Source organism: Leptinotarsa decemlineata, unplaced genomic scaffold (assembly GCF_025532065.1).
Source record: "Leptinotarsa decemlineata unplaced genomic scaffold, Ldec_3_MD MMD2_tig00001393_RagTag_RagTag, whole genome shotgun sequence".
Classification (NCBI taxonomy): Eukaryota; Metazoa; Arthropoda; class Insecta; order Coleoptera; family Chrysomelidae; genus Leptinotarsa; species Leptinotarsa decemlineata.
The window spans coordinates 14,874,936-14,892,387 of record NW_027412562.1 but is presented as its reverse complement, the minus strand read 5'-3'; the positions used below and the strand labels follow the sequence as shown (position 1 = coordinate 14,892,387).

Genomic DNA, 17,452 nt, shown 5'->3' with positions numbered 1-17,452 from the left:
AGGCAGATATTTTAAAAATCTTTTTTTAACAGCATCAATATGATGTATGTGTCAATTGTAAATTGGATACAATATTAAGATGCCGTATTCTAGTTTAGACCTCACATAGGCATTGAACAGTGTTATATTCGTATTAATATTCTTGAATTCTCTGGTAATAATATCATTAATATGTTCGATATTTATACCTGGAAAATAGCTTGGAAAGTTATCTAGCATACCACACAGGGAGATATCCGATATGATGTATACTTTTAAAATAATTCGCAAAAGCATCGACGATTTCCTGAGGTTTGATTCCTAATGATTAGGAACTGAGACTATACCTAAGAATATTGTACGGCTTATGCACATGTTAACATAAGCACGATTATACTTCATTTGAAATTTCACTACGCTAACGAAAGAAATTCAACATGTTTTTATTCAGTTTTGCAATTATTAAAATAGATACTAATTTGAAACAATTGGAAACATTTCAATTTAGTGCATGGTCATTTTGATTTTAACCTGAGCTTCAAGTATTAGTTACATGCTGGTCAACTTTCTGGGCATATTTCAAGTTTCCATAAACTCTCGCCTCGATTTGTTATGGCTGAACTCTCAGTTCTTAGTAATGGGTGTGTTGCATAAACCTGCTATTAATGTGTTTCAGTATACACACCACAAACAACTTTATTGAGACCTTTAAATTATACAAACCATAGATATATTAATATGTCACTGATAAAAATTGAATCAAATAATCACATAATCTTGAATTTATGGTAATTAATCTTCAGGTTTGTCTGGTGGAGGACCACAGGGCTGCAACATTTTTTCCATGAGGTTGAATTTGACTCTGGCCTTTGATTCATTCTCGCAGATACCTATGAAGTTGATGAGGTCAGGATGTCCCAGATAACTTGAGAAGCTATCTCGATGCTGATTTACCAACCATTCGTATTTTGTAGTGTCTGAATGACCAGTACCTATGTATTTAGACTGTAAATGCTCCAACTGGCTGTGAATATTATAACGGTCACCCATTTCTGAAATGAAGTATTATTGGAAATGAAATATATTATTAGGTTAACCTATTTTATGAAGATATATTGAAGATCTTTCGAATTTCATCCAAAATGGAAGGGAAATAACCAAGTAACTATTGTTTGTGTTTATTTGTTTTGAATGAAGCTTTGTAAGGATATGTAATTACAACTTACTTCAGATTTCTCGTCACTGAAGAAATGAACGATTTTTCTGTTTCGATTCACGTCTGCTATATATTTTATCACTGATGACCACTTTAAAGACACCTTACTTTATCAGTTATCAAATCAAACAATCAATTAAATGAATTAATGAATACTCAAACACAGTCACAGACTACAGAAACAACACAGTATACTCATTCAAAAGTCAAAACTAACTGACTTCTTTTTTTCATTCATGGCCTCAGCAACAGGGCTATCCGGCCAGTTGGTGAAACTAAATGAGGTTAGCACAGAATACCTTACAGAAGGGACTCTCGGCAAGGAACCGGAAACCATAAACTTCTTGAGAATCTCGAAGTGATTACTGTAGACTTAAAAATTCCGTCACGTGGTTAGTGAACTTGGTAAGAGTAAGCTAGTTAGGTTGAAATGTTAGTCTAATAATCTATCGAGATGACGTAATAATTCCTCGACTGCAATAAAAAAAAATCTGCTTAAAAATCTGTTTTTCCGTTAACTACCTGTCGCACCTTTACCAACGACAATCATCGAATGTCGAAACTTGTGCGAGCTAAGGATTAACGAGGTCTTACCTTTTAACGTGTGATTCCTAACACGGGTTGGACGATAGCAAGTGAAAATCGATCGTTCAGACTAGGACTTGAACCACCGACCAACACGGCAGTAAATTCGAGTGAGTGAACAAAGCACCCACGTCGAACCGCCTGGCTACTTATATATCTGATGAGTTTCAAATAATTACAATTTGTCGCTGAAAATGATATTGAGCACTTCCAACACAGAATATAGGTGACAGAAACCTCACCCCTCAACATCAAAGTGCCGCTAGATGGGATGATTCGAATTAAAATTATTCTGTTATTCGGTTATTGCAATAACTCAAGATATCTCGAATACTCAAAAGGGGTCATTTGAATGCTAATTATTCAAATGCTAGACGATTGACGATAACAAAGAGAATGAAAAGAGAAGCGAGTGAAATAATTCATAACACTATTCAATTCGAAGCTTGTGATCTCACTCATGAATCCAATGCTGTCCGGTTTACATTTTGAAATTTCTAGGTATTTGTAAAGTACACGCTTGAGTTTGCAATGTTCGTAATTTAATACTATGATTATTCAATGGTAGATGTTCAGTCCTCTTTAAATTCTTTTGTCAAAAAAGAGATTTGAAATTTAATGAAAAAAAAGGAACAAATGGAAAGGATGAAGTATTGATGAAATACCTTTCCTAGACACATTATTGTACATTACAATAAGTGTGTACTGATTTCAGCAATGGAAGACGTATTAGTCTTCCACCTTCCGGCCGTTCGATGTTGCCATTTAATATTTCATGAAGATTAAAAAGCAGTTATTGTAATTATACAGTATCCAAGGCCGGGATGTCAATTGTTGACATTTGGCGCCAGGTAAAAAGGAGGCAAATCAACCGTTAATAGTTCTGAAAACATGTGTGATAAACAATTGGATATAAACATTCGTTTGTCGAGACTGAAACCATTTGACTTGAGATAAACGTGATAATTTCTGCTCTTCATCCTGTCAGAAGTTATCATATAATGTAGGTACAGTTTACAGTTCAATTATTTTTTTCACTGTACCCAATTGCATGATGATTGCTATACAATTTATCATTTTTTCTTGTTCTTTCCAGGGGTTCATGAATATTTGTATACCCCTACAGTAATTACCATTCATGGCACTTGATTAATATATATTCATTGAGAGGCGATGGAGTTTGGAAAAAGCTGAAAATTGCCTATTGTAAATTTAACATTTTTTTTATTACAGTGGGACCATCACCATGAATGCTGTGAGAAGTGAACAGAGTACCACAATTCATGAACGCACTCCCCACATATTTCATAGAAGGCGATCTCTCTTTCCACCAGATAGCTCTGATTCAGAATCAGATTCTGATTTGGGTCATATAAGTCCCATTAGCTTTGATTCTTGTTTTGGACCTGAAGACTTACAATGTTGTATTCTAAAACATAATAATGGAGATAATCTATTATTTAAAGCAGATACTATTGGTGACTACAATATATTAGGAGTTGTGGATATAGGACAGTATGGAGCTTGTACTCCTACTAATGTAAAATGTTCTGCTTCGGAAACTATGTCTCCTTTATATTTAAGTCCTCATATCAAAAAGATTAAAGACAATTCACAGAATGTTCTAAATGAAACTCCATCAAAAATTTCTCCCTCTTATAAGTTAAAAACCCCTCATGACACCTCCAATACTAATACTAAATTACCAAAATTAGTTCGTAAATCTCTTTTAGATTCATCAGAAATTCCTTCCAATAAGAGAAAATTGTCTCCCTACAATTCTCCCAAGCAAACTAAACATATCAAATTAGATCCTAAAAATTCCAAAGTACGCACAACATTGTTTCCTGAAGATAGTATTTCTCTTTCAACAAATCAATTTTATCCTAAGACAGAAGATATAATGGAAAAAATATTGACCAAGAAAGAAGATCGCCCAAAATCACACATTTTTTTCAACACAAGCCGCAAAACGAAATCGCGTAAAAGAATAGGACAAATAAATGCTGGCGTTGGTCATAAAATTCGCAAACCAAGACAAAAAAAGTCAAAAAAAACATTTCTGAAAGCTGCCATGAGTGTAATAGGAAATTCGTCCATTACTGATTATATTATGGACTTAAAAGAAATGAAATGCAAAAATGATTCAGTTCCACTTATAGCAAATAAAGAAAATGCAAAACCAGCTGTTATCCAACATCAGGTGATTCCGTCCACAACTCTTTCCAAACAGAAGCAGATGATTTCATCTACAGTTACCCAGGAGAAGCTCATAACTTGTGCAACAATAACCAAAAATACCCCTACCGAGGAGAGTAAAAAGCGGCCAATGAGTCCTGAACCAGAACTAGATTCAAGTAAAAAGTTTTTTAAAACATTTGAGATCCAAAGGGGTTGTGAAAATGAATAAAAATATTAAACTTGAAGTTGGTAATGGAAAGGTCACTCTGTTAGAAAAACCAAAGATCAAAGATGTTGAAAATCAATATGATCTGAGCGACTTAGTTTCAGATGAGCCAGACTTGATTAAGGCTGATATTGAAAGTGTCATTAGTTCTCTTGAAGATGAAGAATGTCCCACTATTACAAAATCTGATAACAAAATAACGTTACAAGCTCACAGCTCCGTAGTAGCTTCAGATAACTCAATTTTTCTTCATCAACAGCCACCGTGCCCTGCAAGTGTTATCCTATCTCCCATATCTCAAATGTGCGATGATACCTCCGGTTTAGCTTTGAGTAGCCCTAAGATGGCTAAAAACCTAACATCCGTTCTGAATAGAATGCCTAATGCCGCACAGAACATTTTTAAGATGTCAGTTCCTCCAAAAAACAATGAACTGTTTCCAATTTTTTGTGGCACTACCAGCAGCGTTCCTGAGAAAAAGCTCAATAAGGGATCTACCTCCACCGATAAAAAGTTTCGAAAGTTATGTTCGACTCAAATGCTCCTTGATGCTGGCCAGAAAAGATTTGGAGTTACCCAGTGCCCTGAGTGTGATATTGTATACCATATGGGAGATCCTAGTGATGAAATTATGCATTTGCATTATCACAACTCTGGACATATTCTGAGATTTCATGTGAGTATTTGATTGCATAAGTTCTTTCATTTTTTCCCCTTATTAGTATGTTAAATAATCCGTACTGATCCTCAATTCAACATTCAAAATATTAAATACTAGTAATTGATATTAATTGTATTTTTAACCACACCAAAAGAATATTTTTGCAGTCTACAAAAATTTATTGTGTGACAAAGTTCCTTATAGAAAAGATCTTTTATGCGATTCACTCTGTTGATCAATTTATTTTTGAAAGAATATTGAAAGATCCATATTCTTTCTGCAAATGAATATACATGCTCATTAATTTATATTCTGATAATGTATTTGGGTTTTCTTGAATATTCAAATAATCCATTATTGGAAGAAGATAATTAAAAACTAACTGCCTGGATTCATTTGCTTACCTACTTAACCTGTATATTTTTCTGTGTTTTTCAATTATGACATTGCATATTGTTAGGACAAAAAAGTAATCAGTAGAATATTCTAATAATCAAATCTCAAAACAACTTTCTCAGGATGTACCACTAGTATTACAGATTGTATTATTTTCTGGTTCAAACAATCCCTGAATGCTTGTCATGTTATTTTAAAAACCATCTATTACTGTTTCAACTAATCCACAACAAGCCTTGAAGCCAGTCTGAAATGTTCTGTTTTTCTCTCATTAATTATAGCCATGAGAGTCTTATCACAATTTCTTATAATTTTTAACAATTAGGTAGGTATATTACATCATTCAATAACAGTTTTTAATACTCTGCTCAAATTTTTGTAACTTTTATATAACATATATTATTAATTTTTTAGTTATACAGTCTTTGTCAACATGAATATTTTCTTATTACATTAAGCAGGCATAAATTGAAAGGGTTATATTTTTGGGAGTGATTAATTTCTAGGAAAGAAAAGTTTTTGGCTTTCTACTACTCCATCTTTATACAAAAAATGTGGGAATCTTCCAAAGAAAGAAAGGAAGTAATGATGTACACATCTACCTATAGAGTTACTTCTTTTGAAATTGATTACTTCCTTCCTTTCTTTGGAAGATTCCCACTTTTTTTGTGTCAAGATGGAGTAGTAGAAAGCAAAAAATGTCTTTCCCAAAAAACAGGCATATTCTTATTCTGGTTCTGATTTTGAACAATTTATCAGTTGAGAAGAGATGTCAAGTTCATTCAATTTACACTGATTATTATTTATTTTTGGTAATCTTTGGTACCTATAAATATCCATTGAGAACTAATTTTGAATTGTGGAAACACAGGAAAACTGACTTTGTATTTCTGCTGTTGAACTGAATATAATTTTAAATATTGTCAAAATTTTCAATTGAAAATTTTCATTAATGATCCTGTCATAATTCTGATTCGAATGGATTTCTAGACACTGATGTTTTCAAGCCATTAGGTTAGGTCAGGTCAAAAGTGAGTGGGTCTATTCGACCAAATATACCCAGCTTCTTAAGGAAGCTGATTAGTTTGTATGCTGAGTGGTCTTTCAGGTCAGATGGTTACGGCTCTGCCAAACTCTGAAAACCTTAATCGGTCCCCAACGGGGCAGGCACAAAGTATGTACTCCAAACAGAGGAGACACATTGTCTTATGACAGTCTGTGTCTCTGCATATGATGATTCAGATGAACTGAGAGAGAACTGTGAGAAGGCCTGTTAGACTTCGTAGTTCATCCCTACTGTAGTCCAACAACTGTTTGGTATCAAGCTCCGAAGGGTAAATAAATGCCTTGGAGTGAACCAATCTTGGAAGATTCTGCCAGAAGTCCATAAATCTTCTTGTCATCCTGGTGTTCAATGTTTGTTTGGCAAAGCGTGAAGCAATGCTAATGACAAGTTCTGGTCCAGTGAAGTTGCTAGCACCCTCTTTTGCAAAGGCAGCCTCATTGCCTTCCAGGCCAGTATGGCCAGGAATCTAGACCAGAGACAATCTGTTAAGTTTTCATATCGAGGAGAGTCGTTTTTGGCAGTTTGCTACCAATTTGGACATTGTTCGTTAGGAGCCAAGAGCTTCCAACGCCGCTTGACTTTCCAAGAATATTTTTATTGACTTGTGTATGAGGTTGGATTCTTCCAATCTCTCCGCACACAATACAATAGCATAAATTTCCCCTCAAAACGTATAGGTTCCTAGGCAGATTGGTATCTCTGTCCTGGGTCTGCGACTGAAAACACCTGCATCAGAACCTGAAGATGTTTTTGATCCATTTATGAACCAACAACTATGTGCACTTAATAATTCCTTCTCTTCTGGTACTGTAAATAGTGACATTCTCATAAAATTCGTATCAATTCGAAAAAGAAGTTGCCCATCTACCATTAATAAACTTGAAGACGAAATAAGAGTGCTTCAGAAACTTTCCCATCACCTGGAGAAACGAATCCAGGAACAAGAAGACTTAATGATTCTCTTGAAAGAAATAATCAAATACTACAAAATGAAACCACCAGAATCATCTATCAGGCAAAAGTCGAACAACAATACATCTGGTGAAAAAATCGACATCAACAAAGCAAGTGGTTGCATAACCCAATTAATCCGTAGAAGTGACTCAAACAGTTTGATGTGGTCAGTTTGATCAAATATTCAAATGCAGAGACGTATTCGGAGCAATGTCAACTCACAAATCAAAGTGAATCCCAAGCAAGATTATTTACACGCAATTGGATTTCATCCAAGTTCCAGTGCATCTGATCTGGAAAGCATACTAAAGGCAACAGCACCAGGTATAGGTTTCCACTGTGAGGAATGGAATAAAACGGACAGATATGTGTCTTTCAAGATCTTTTTCTCAATGACATTTGTGGACAAGGTATATCGGCGATCTGACCAGAAGGAGCTGGAATACAGTACTTCAAATTCAAGAAAAAAATACAGAAAGACAGCCCCTACCAAACCGTAATAACCTAAACTATATATCAGTAATAAAATTATTAACCGTGAATTAATGTGTACAGTGTACAGTAAATACATGTGGTTTACTTATTCTGATAAAAACTGAAATATTAGCTGAAGTACTGCAGTTGAAAAGTTTAGTCTTTGACAAAAGGTTGATAGTGAATCAGTGGATCTTGTCATCACATTCATTTCATAAATTTCAATTCCGGAAGTGCATTTTCAACCATTATCACTGCATTTCGTTCAGTATAAATTGTTTTTTGTCCTGGAAAGAACTCCTATCTCGTTGCCCTTTTTATTTGCCTAAAAAAAGTTCCAAGTATAAAAACATAGGACCCAGAAAACAATAGGCCAGGAGTAGTAGTCAAAAGTGATACACTTTCGACAACAAGGAACCATGCAATGCTTCAAGTGTGATACAAAGTGCAATGAAGAGGATTCTTGTCAATGTGATGGATGTCACACAAGAATGCACTTCATATGTGCTGAGCTTACCTCTTCTGAAATCAGATGTATGCAGCTAAAAAATAAAAGAGTATTGAAATATTTTTGCAAGGACTGTGAGGAAGGGCTTAGACTATTGCCAATTATGAAAAAACAAATTGTAACTCTCGAACAAAAGGTGAATGAGCTTGTTGACAAACTCACTACACTTGAGCACGCCAAAGCATCTCCGGTTCAACAAACTGATTTCGATTCAGTGGTCTATGAACTGGAAGAACGCAGAAGAAGATCCAGCAACATAATGATGTACAACATCCCTGAGTCCAATGCAGCTACAACTAAAGCCAAAATCGATGATGATAATTCTAAAGTCAACGATATATTACATGGCTTAGATCCACAGTTACATATCAAAAAAATATTTCGTGTTGGCAAGAACACTAACACCTCTCGGCCAATAAAAGTTGTTCTAGACAGTAGTGACGATGCTTTATTCATTCTTCGGAATAAAATTAAATTAACCTCTCCAGAAATTAAAATCGGTTCTGATTTAACTCTTCATCAGAGAAACTACCTTAGAAATCTTCGACAACAGCTCAACAATAGGAAGGAAAAAGGAGAAAACAATATGACCATCCGATACTTACAGGGAATGCCGAAAATTGTTTCCACCACTTCTCAAAGAAAAAACTAAATTATACGGGTAGCTCTCGGAATGAACAGAACATATTGCGCATATACTACCAAAATGTTAGAGGCATTAGAACTAAAATCACGACATTAGAACTTAACGCAGCTATCAGTGCTTATGATGTTATTGTTTTCACTGAAACCTGGCTCTAAGATAATATCCATGTTGAGGAACTTGGTTTATCTCAATACAACTTATACAGGAAAGATCGGTCTATACTAACAAGTCAGAAATCTCGTGGAGGGGGAGTTCTCTTAGCAGTGAAGAAGCATTTTTCCAGTAATGTCATAGATATCAACAAAGATAATGTGGAACAAATATTTGTCAACGTATCTGCTTACGGCAATGAACTAATTATTGGAGGAGTTTATCTTCCACCCAGCTCTCGTCAGGAGTTATATGAGGATCATTGTACAACTATAGATAGTATGTTGGAGAGATTTCCCGAGAAGAAACTGCTTCTGTACGGTGACTATAACTTACCAAATGTCGAATGGTATAATGATGAATTAGGTGTAATTGCAATACATAATAATAATAGTGCTGCTCAAATCCTTGTTGATTGTCTAGCATTCCATAATATATTTCAATCAAATTCAATTAAAAACTGCTTTGGTGTTATGCTAGACCTGATATTCACTAATTATAATTACATAATCACGGTTGAAATTGCTGATGACTGTTTGCTGCCTTGTGATCCTTATCACCCAGCCACAGTTTCATCAATTACCTCTAACGAAGAATTCAACAATCTGGAATATGAAAACTTTTACTTCGACTTCAAGAGAGGAGATTACATCGGACTTAACTTCTACCTGTCCACGGTAGACTGGGACTATCAGCTAGACAGAATAACAGATATAAATCATGCCACAGAAATTTTCTACGATATTTTATATAGAGGCATAAGCAATTTCATACCTTATATTCGCTCTAGCAAGCCAAAATTTCCTCGTTGGTTTAGCAATGATATAAAATATTTGATATTTGAAAAGAAAATAGCTCACAAAAATTACAAAAGTAGTAACAGATGGGACGACTATTTGATTTTCTCTGAACTAAGAAAACAGTGTAAAATAATGAGTAAAGAATGTTATGATAACTATATAAAAGGGGTGGAAAATAACGTGGGTATGAACATTAAGCATTTCTGGAACTTTGTTAACCAAAAGAGGAAAAATCATGGCTTTCCGGACACAATGTACTTGGGGGAACAATCATGTATAACAGGAAATGAAATTGCTAATGGCTTTGCACGACAGTTCCAATCAGTCTACAAACAAGACACTGATGGTACTCATTTATTTGAATTCAGTTACGAAAAAACTATCAATATGAATTCCTGTAACTTCAGCTTGGAAACCATATTGAATAAATTATACCAATTAGACCCGAACAAAGGTCCGGGATCTGACGGAATAGCTCCTTTATTATTAAAGAAATGTAGATTTACCTTGGCAAAACCTTTGTTTCTACTATTTACTGCATCACTGAATTTAGGACAATTTCCACGCTCGTGGAAATCTAGTTTTATTACCCCAATATTCAAGTCGGGGGATAAAGCAAATATAAAAAATTATAGACCGATCACAATTCTAAGTGCAATCCCAAAATTATTAGAGAGTTTGATATGTGATCAAATAAAGAATCCATTGAACCAAGTCATTATACAAGAACAACACGGTTTTTGCCTGGGTAAATCAATAACCACAAATTTGTTAACGTTAACTCAATTTGTGCTGAATGCCTTGGAACAAAAGTACCAAGTGGACGTAATCTATACAGACTTTTCAAAGGCATTCGACACAGTTAATCATACAGTATTGCTCGGGAAACTTAAAGCGATAGGGTTTTACGGAGATTTATTGAATTGGTTTGCAAGCTATCTTCGAGATAGAAATCAATATGTAAAAGTCAAGAGTTTCATATCTGAGGAGATTTACGTCACGTCAGGAGTGCCACAAGGAAGCCACTTAGGCCCTTTCTTTTTCAATATATTCATCAATGATATTGAAGAAATAATCAAACATTCAAAGTTTTTGCTGTTTGCAGACGATCTCAAAATCTTTAGCCGTGTCATCAGCAAACAACATTGTGAGAACGTTCAAAGGGACCTCATCGCAATTGTCAAATGGTGCTCCGAAAACTACATGGAGCTGAATGTAAATAAATGCAATGCTATGTCATTTTATCGATCAATTGAACATATTGAATTTGATTATAACATTGATGGCAAACCCCTCACAAAAGCAAACATTGTTCGGGACCTAGGTGTTCTTTTTGACACCAAGGTTGATTTCCATCTTCACTATGAACAGGTTGTGAATAGTGCGACAAAAATGCTGGGCTTTGTGTGCAGGACCACAAGAGAATTCACTAATGTCAACTCCATCAGAACTCTTTATTACTCTTTGGTCAGATCAATATTGGAGTACTGTTCATGTGTGTGGTCGCCAACATATGAAATACATATTAATAAAATAGAAAAAACTCAGAACAAATTTTTAAGATTTCTAGCTTATAAATTGAATATACCTTTAACTGAAAACACACTTAGTGAAGTTCGTGCTATAACAGAAATAGTAAAACTGAGTACTCGTAGAGTTTGTGCAGACATCAGATTTCTACATAAGATTTTGAATAACAATATTGACTGTCCATACCTCTTGTCCAAAATTGGTTTACATGTTCCAGCCAGAGTAACTCGAAACACTCAGACGTTTGCAATTGATTTCCATAGATGCAATTATGGAAAACACTCACCATTATCTAGGATTGTATTGAATGCAAATGATATTCAAGTAGATTTGTTCAATATCTCTGAAAGTAGCTTGAAACGAAGTTTGCCATCACTTCTAAAAAACAATACATGTATATATATAAATGTATCTCACTGCAATCATTCATTGCCTTTGGGTTTAATCTTAGTTTTTATTTCTCTTAGGTTTAATTTTAATATGGATCTTAATCATAAGTATTTATGTACACCTTTATAAAAACATATTTGTATATTGGGTGCTGCCCGTTAGTTGAATAAATAAATAAATAAATAAATAAATGAATGTTTAATCACTGACGAATAAATTATCAAATTTAGATGTTAGCTAAAACTGAGGTATCTGATATAATTTGTGTACAGGAAAGAGATGATTTTGATGACATGATTTTGTCACAATATAAAATGGTGATGAATTTCCATAGAGCTCAAAAAATACATGCGCATACAAATATAATTTATGTAAAAATAAAAAATCATTTACTTATGATGCACTGTTTGGAACCTTTGGTGTAGTAATGAACATTACTGGAGTTTTTTCCAACACCAAATCGTTATTTTTAACACCTCGACACGTGTTTCGATCACCAAGTGATCATCTTCAAAGAGGAAGATTAAAACTTTTTATTCTTCCTCTTTGAAGATGATCATTTGGAAGATTACAATTTTTTAATTCCTCTTTGAAGATTAAAACTTTTTAATCTTCCTCTTTGAAGATGATCACTTGGTGATCGAAACACGTGTCGAGGTGTTAAAAATAACGATTTGGTGTTGGGAAAAAACTCCAGTAATATTCAAAAAATCATTTGATTGTTCCGAAATTGACTGTAGTATGTTCGAGAAGAACATTATGAGTGCTGTGTAATGAAAATAATAATGAACAAAACATGTCTATCGGTTTTCCAATTCCTGGAAAATAATTATCAGCTTCTCACGAAATATTCAAATGTTTTTGATACAACTTTTTTCTGTGACGACCTAAATGTCGATTACTCAAAGAACTCTGAAGAAAAGCAGCTGATGAATTAGTCACCTGTTTACCTGGCTTAACAGAAATTCTTCCAAGTGAGCCAACTAGAATCGCTTGCAAAAAAAATTTAAAATTGATTACATATGTACCAACTGCACCAGGGCATATATAATGCCACCAAATATGGGTGATCATTTGGTAGCTGTATGGGAAAAAAATTAGGGCTAACTTTTCTGACATGGTAAGTAGAAGCTGAGAATTCAAAAAAGTTCCATCAGATTACAATTTAAGCATAACGAAACAACACATTTTTAATGAGAGCTTTGATGAAGTCTATGAATCCAGGCATTATATTAATACCGCGGTGGAACATTTTCTTATCAATTTGATTTTTGCAGTCGAATTAAATTGTATGCAAAGAGTGAGACAGCAATATAGGGTGCAACAAAAAGGTTGTGATACAAAAAGCATTGAAGAGGAAAGTAAAAATATGAAAAATATGTTCAAAAAAGGACTATGAATATAAAGAACAGTGAAAACAAACATAAAACCCTCTGGCAAATTGTTAATAAAGAACTAGGAAAATATGAACATTCCAATCATGCTTCGATCGTTAAAAGTATGCAACGGATTTTGATGCAATTTTTTCAATAGAGTGATTTAAGAAGAAGGTATATATATATATATATATATATATATATATATATATATATATATATATATATATATATATATATAAGAATTTTTTTATATTCCAACTGGGGCGTCAGCCGCGGGGGAAAAAGTCGCGTCCATAAAAAGTATCTTATTAATATTCTTTCTCCACGCTCTTGAATTTCCGGTGATCAAATTTGTATTTAATATCAGCATTGCATCCGTGCGGAGCCGGGGCGGATTGCTAGTTATCAATATATGTAAAGCCACATATAAATGAATTTATGAAAAACTCGGATTACCATTCATATTCTATAAGGAGCGCTGATGCATTTTCAGTTGCAAAGCACAGCATTTGAAAGCTCTCTAGACTACGCAGGTATAAGGATGTTTAATAATCTTCCACATCTAAAAAAAATGGAATTTAAAAGGCACTAAAGACATTCCTGTGTGCAAAAGCCTATTACTCCTTTAGTGAATTCCTGAATGATGATTTTTGATTTACTTGTTATCTGTGAGTTACACATGTTTATCAGCTCTATTGTACTATTAGTGTTTGTCATATTTTACTATATTTTGTTCAATGTAACTGTATGTGACATATGAATCTATCCTAAGGATGGCTGCTATGTAGCGGGTGCGAATAAATGATTTTGATTTTTTTTTATGATTGATATTCACTTACGTGAGTTCTTTGAATGCTTGACATATTATGTGGAATGAAAATGTAGCTTTAACAATCATGAGAGATTTGACCACTGATAAGTTTGTAAAGATGAGGTTTGAATGAATATGTCTAGATCTTGATGAATTGAGGTTCACTTCCTGTAGAACATTTGTGTAATTGTATCTTGTGGACAATTTGAATGAATTTTATTTGAATTGATTCTCTCTCTTCAAAGGGAACTATTTTTGTTTATCAAATGTTGATTGTTGGATTATGATCTCAGTTACTCATGCAAACAATTCTAATTTATCATCACAGTTTTTAGATATTAAAAAAACCAATATAATTTCCAGGAATTTTGTGATTAGGAAGTTTAATATTTCGCCCTAATGAACATCAGGTCTTACTATTTCTGTGATAAATGTCATCTTTTCAACTAAACACTTTGAAACATTTAATCAAATTTCAGGGATGGAAGAATGAGAGAATCGTTGCTGATTTTCAAAATAATGGACGAATTATACAGATTGTTCCAACAGATTCTAAATCCTGGTGGAAAAAAGCCAATGACTTGATGGGCTTGATTAATCAAGAAATGGGATGCTACAATATGGAATTCCCTTTGGATAATTGTCAGGTATGATATTTACATCTTAATGATTTTCAGTTGATTTTCAATCATATAAACCTGCATTATAATCGAAAAAATGAACAATTATCTCACGAATTTTATTTCATCGACTGATTTTTTTTAAGTATGTGTGTTATAAACTTATAATCTTTGATACCTTCATTATCATTATGAATATAACTGCAAAGGTCAAAGAAGTATTGGTCAAAACCAAGTAATTTTTCATAATTACAATGTTCGTACTAAGTATGAACTTTGAGTGGAACACAGCAAACATAGAACTAGTAACGAGACTTGGGGACAAGGGAGATTACGACCTCGTCCTCGAGTTATGTAAGTACAGATCTAAGTGATTCTTGAGAATGGCTCCAAAGCAGGAGTTGAAACGATGAAAATTACAGACGTGGTTCAACCCGGACAACAGTATATCATATATATATATATATATATATATATAGAGGGATATTGAGTGAGATGGTATTATCAATGGAAAAAGGTTTTTGGACAAAGCTCTCATAGGAAGGTGGGCAAACCGCAGACACGTGTTTCTGGCTATTTAGCCTTCGTCAGTACGGTACATCCAAGTGTAAAGGATAGACAACACTTGGTTGCAAGAAAGGGGTCAAACAAAGCAAGCGGATTCATCATCAGGAGCCAACTGCGATTTCGTGTCATCGTTGGAAGACCTTGTGATTACAAGGACTAACTCCCAACTTCGTCACGGGAGTAGCTATAGCAACCTGCGTGACATCCGCGTCCAAGATAAATCAAAAAAGATAGAGGGATATTGAGTGAGATGGTATTATCAATGGAGTGCTTTGTCCAATAACCTTTTTCCATATATGTATATATATATATATATATATATATATATATATATATATATATATATATATATATATATATATTTATTTATTTATTTTTTTATTTATCGGTCTCATTACATGGATAAATTAAACATTGTAACTTAATATTAAAAAGAAAAAAGTTCATAATGCAGCAACAGCACACATGAGAGCATTATACACTCATCCAAGATATAATGCAAGCAAATGCTTCTAAATTCACTTTGTGAGAGAGTCCAATCCAAATCAATCATTGCATGGAAGTTGTTGGCTAGTCGAAACATGGTTGCAAGAGGGGCCCTAGTAGTTGTTACCAATCGAGGTATATTGAACATAGCTAGTGTTCGGGTTCTGCGAAGAGGTATATTAAATTTTATCAAAGCCAACAGTTCAGGAGAATTTATTATATTGTTAATAATTTTGTAGAGAAAAACCAACATGCAAAGGGTAAGTCTATGTTCCAAAGACAAAATTTTAAATTCATTTCTCAAATTAATTGTTCGTACTGTATTATAATCTGCTCTAGTGTGATATTTTTTAAAATACAAGTATCTCATAAATTTATTCTGTATTTTTTCAACTCTCTGAAGTATTGTCCGACTTTCTCCTGACCATATTATTGAAGCAAATTCTAATTAAGGCCTAACCAGTGTATAGTAAAGACATTTATTTGTATTAATATTCTTGAAATTTTCAGTTTGTCTTATCAAATATTCCAACATACGATTTGAAGAACTAATAATTCCATGAATATGATTTGCAAACGACAAGACATTATTGTATGTTACACCTAGATCCTTGACTTCTTGTCAGCTCTCAAGAGCTTGTTCCTTTATCATATATTCAAATTCAATAGGATTTTTTTGCGTGATATAGTCATTGTGGTACAATTCTAATATTGAAAAATAACTTATTTTCACAACTCCACCATTACACATTATGTATATCTTTTTGTAGCTTGACAGTCTCTAAAATTTTTTATTTCCTTGAAAATCTTCAAGTTATCTGCAAATAGCAAGCAATCTGAGTGATGGAGTACCGAAGCCAAATCATTGACAAACATGATGAAAACGAGGGGTCCAAGATTGGAGCCCTGGGGTACTCCCGAGTTGACACAAAACTTTTCAGAGGAATTACCATTGTGTTTAACAATAAAAGACCTATCTCTTAAGTAGTTTTTTATTAATTCGATAAAATTATCCGCCAATCCAAAACTATTCAATTTATTGACAAGAACATCATGATCCACTTTATCAAATGCCTTTTGAAAATCTGTGAATACTACATCTAATTGTGACTTCGATTCCAATATCTCATATGCACGATTGGTAAAAAGAATAAATTAGTAACTATATATAGACTTGCCAGCTACAAAACCATATTGTTGGGGAATAACATATTCTCAACATGGAGATACAATTTAGCGTAAATCAGCTGTTCAAATAATTTAGACGGTGCACACATAATAGAAATGCACCTATAATTTTCGATATCTATTCGGTTTGCAGACTTAGATATTGGAGTGACTGTGGCCGTCTTCCATATTGAGGGAAACACTTTTGTTGATATTATGAGATTAAATATATGAAGTAAAGGTTCACTTAACCACTCATTGCAAGCTTTAAGGATATATGGTGGAATCCCGTCGATTCCAGCTGATTTCTTGGGTTTGAGCTTTTTAATTGCTTTATCATAGTCCGAATTTGTAATTTCATCAATGTCAATTATGCTGTTGAATAAAACTTTATCATACTCGTGATATACATTATACTTTGCTTTGATTGGTTCATAAACTGATGAGAAAAAGTTTCCAAATGCATCAGCTGTTAATTTCTACTTCTTCCACATACAGTCGATAAATCCCAAGATTTAAATTACTACTTTTTTTCCTATTGACATAGTTCCAAAACTCATTTGAATCATTTGACAATTTTTTTTCTATTTCATTTATATACCTACTTTCTTCTAATTTAATTAAATTTCTCAACTTTTTCCTTGTTTGTACATATTTGTC

General features: G+C 33.6%; 2 protein-coding genes across 2 annotated transcripts in view; one reads left to right on the top strand and one right to left on the bottom strand.

The window, feature by feature from the left end:
• Positions 1 to 657: 657 nt before the first annotated feature.
• Sf3b5 (Splicing factor 3b subunit 5) lies at positions 658 to 1,400 on the bottom strand. Its single transcript, XM_023156727.2, has 2 exons — positions 1,206 to 1,400; positions 658 to 1,031 (listed from the first exon to the last, which is right to left on the bottom strand). Exon 2 carries the CDS (start codon positions 1,027 to 1,029, stop codon positions 772 to 774), a length of 258 nt encoding a protein of 85 aa, XP_023012495.1. The 5' UTR covers positions 1,030 to 1,031; positions 1,206 to 1,400; the 3' UTR covers positions 658 to 771.
• Positions 1,401 to 2,581: 1,181 nt separating this feature from the next.
• Positions 2,582 to 17,452, top strand: part of eco (Establishment of cohesion) — a 43,697-nt gene continuing 28,826 nt past the window's right edge. The window contains 4 exon segments of the mRNA XM_074176037.1: positions 2,582 to 2,787; positions 3,014 to 4,157; positions 4,159 to 4,863; positions 14,432 to 14,599. Of these exon segments, the coding sequence (XP_074032138.1) occupies positions 3,027 to 4,157; positions 4,159 to 4,863; positions 14,432 to 14,599 (2,004 nt within the window). The 5' untranslated portion in view covers positions 2,582 to 2,787; positions 3,014 to 3,026.

Bases quoted from the DNA above. Each gene is read 5' to 3' on its own strand.
- Sf3b5 (XM_023156727.2), bottom strand. From the start codon at position 1,029: ATGGGTGACCGTTATAATATTCACAGCCAGTTGGAGCATTTACAGTCT.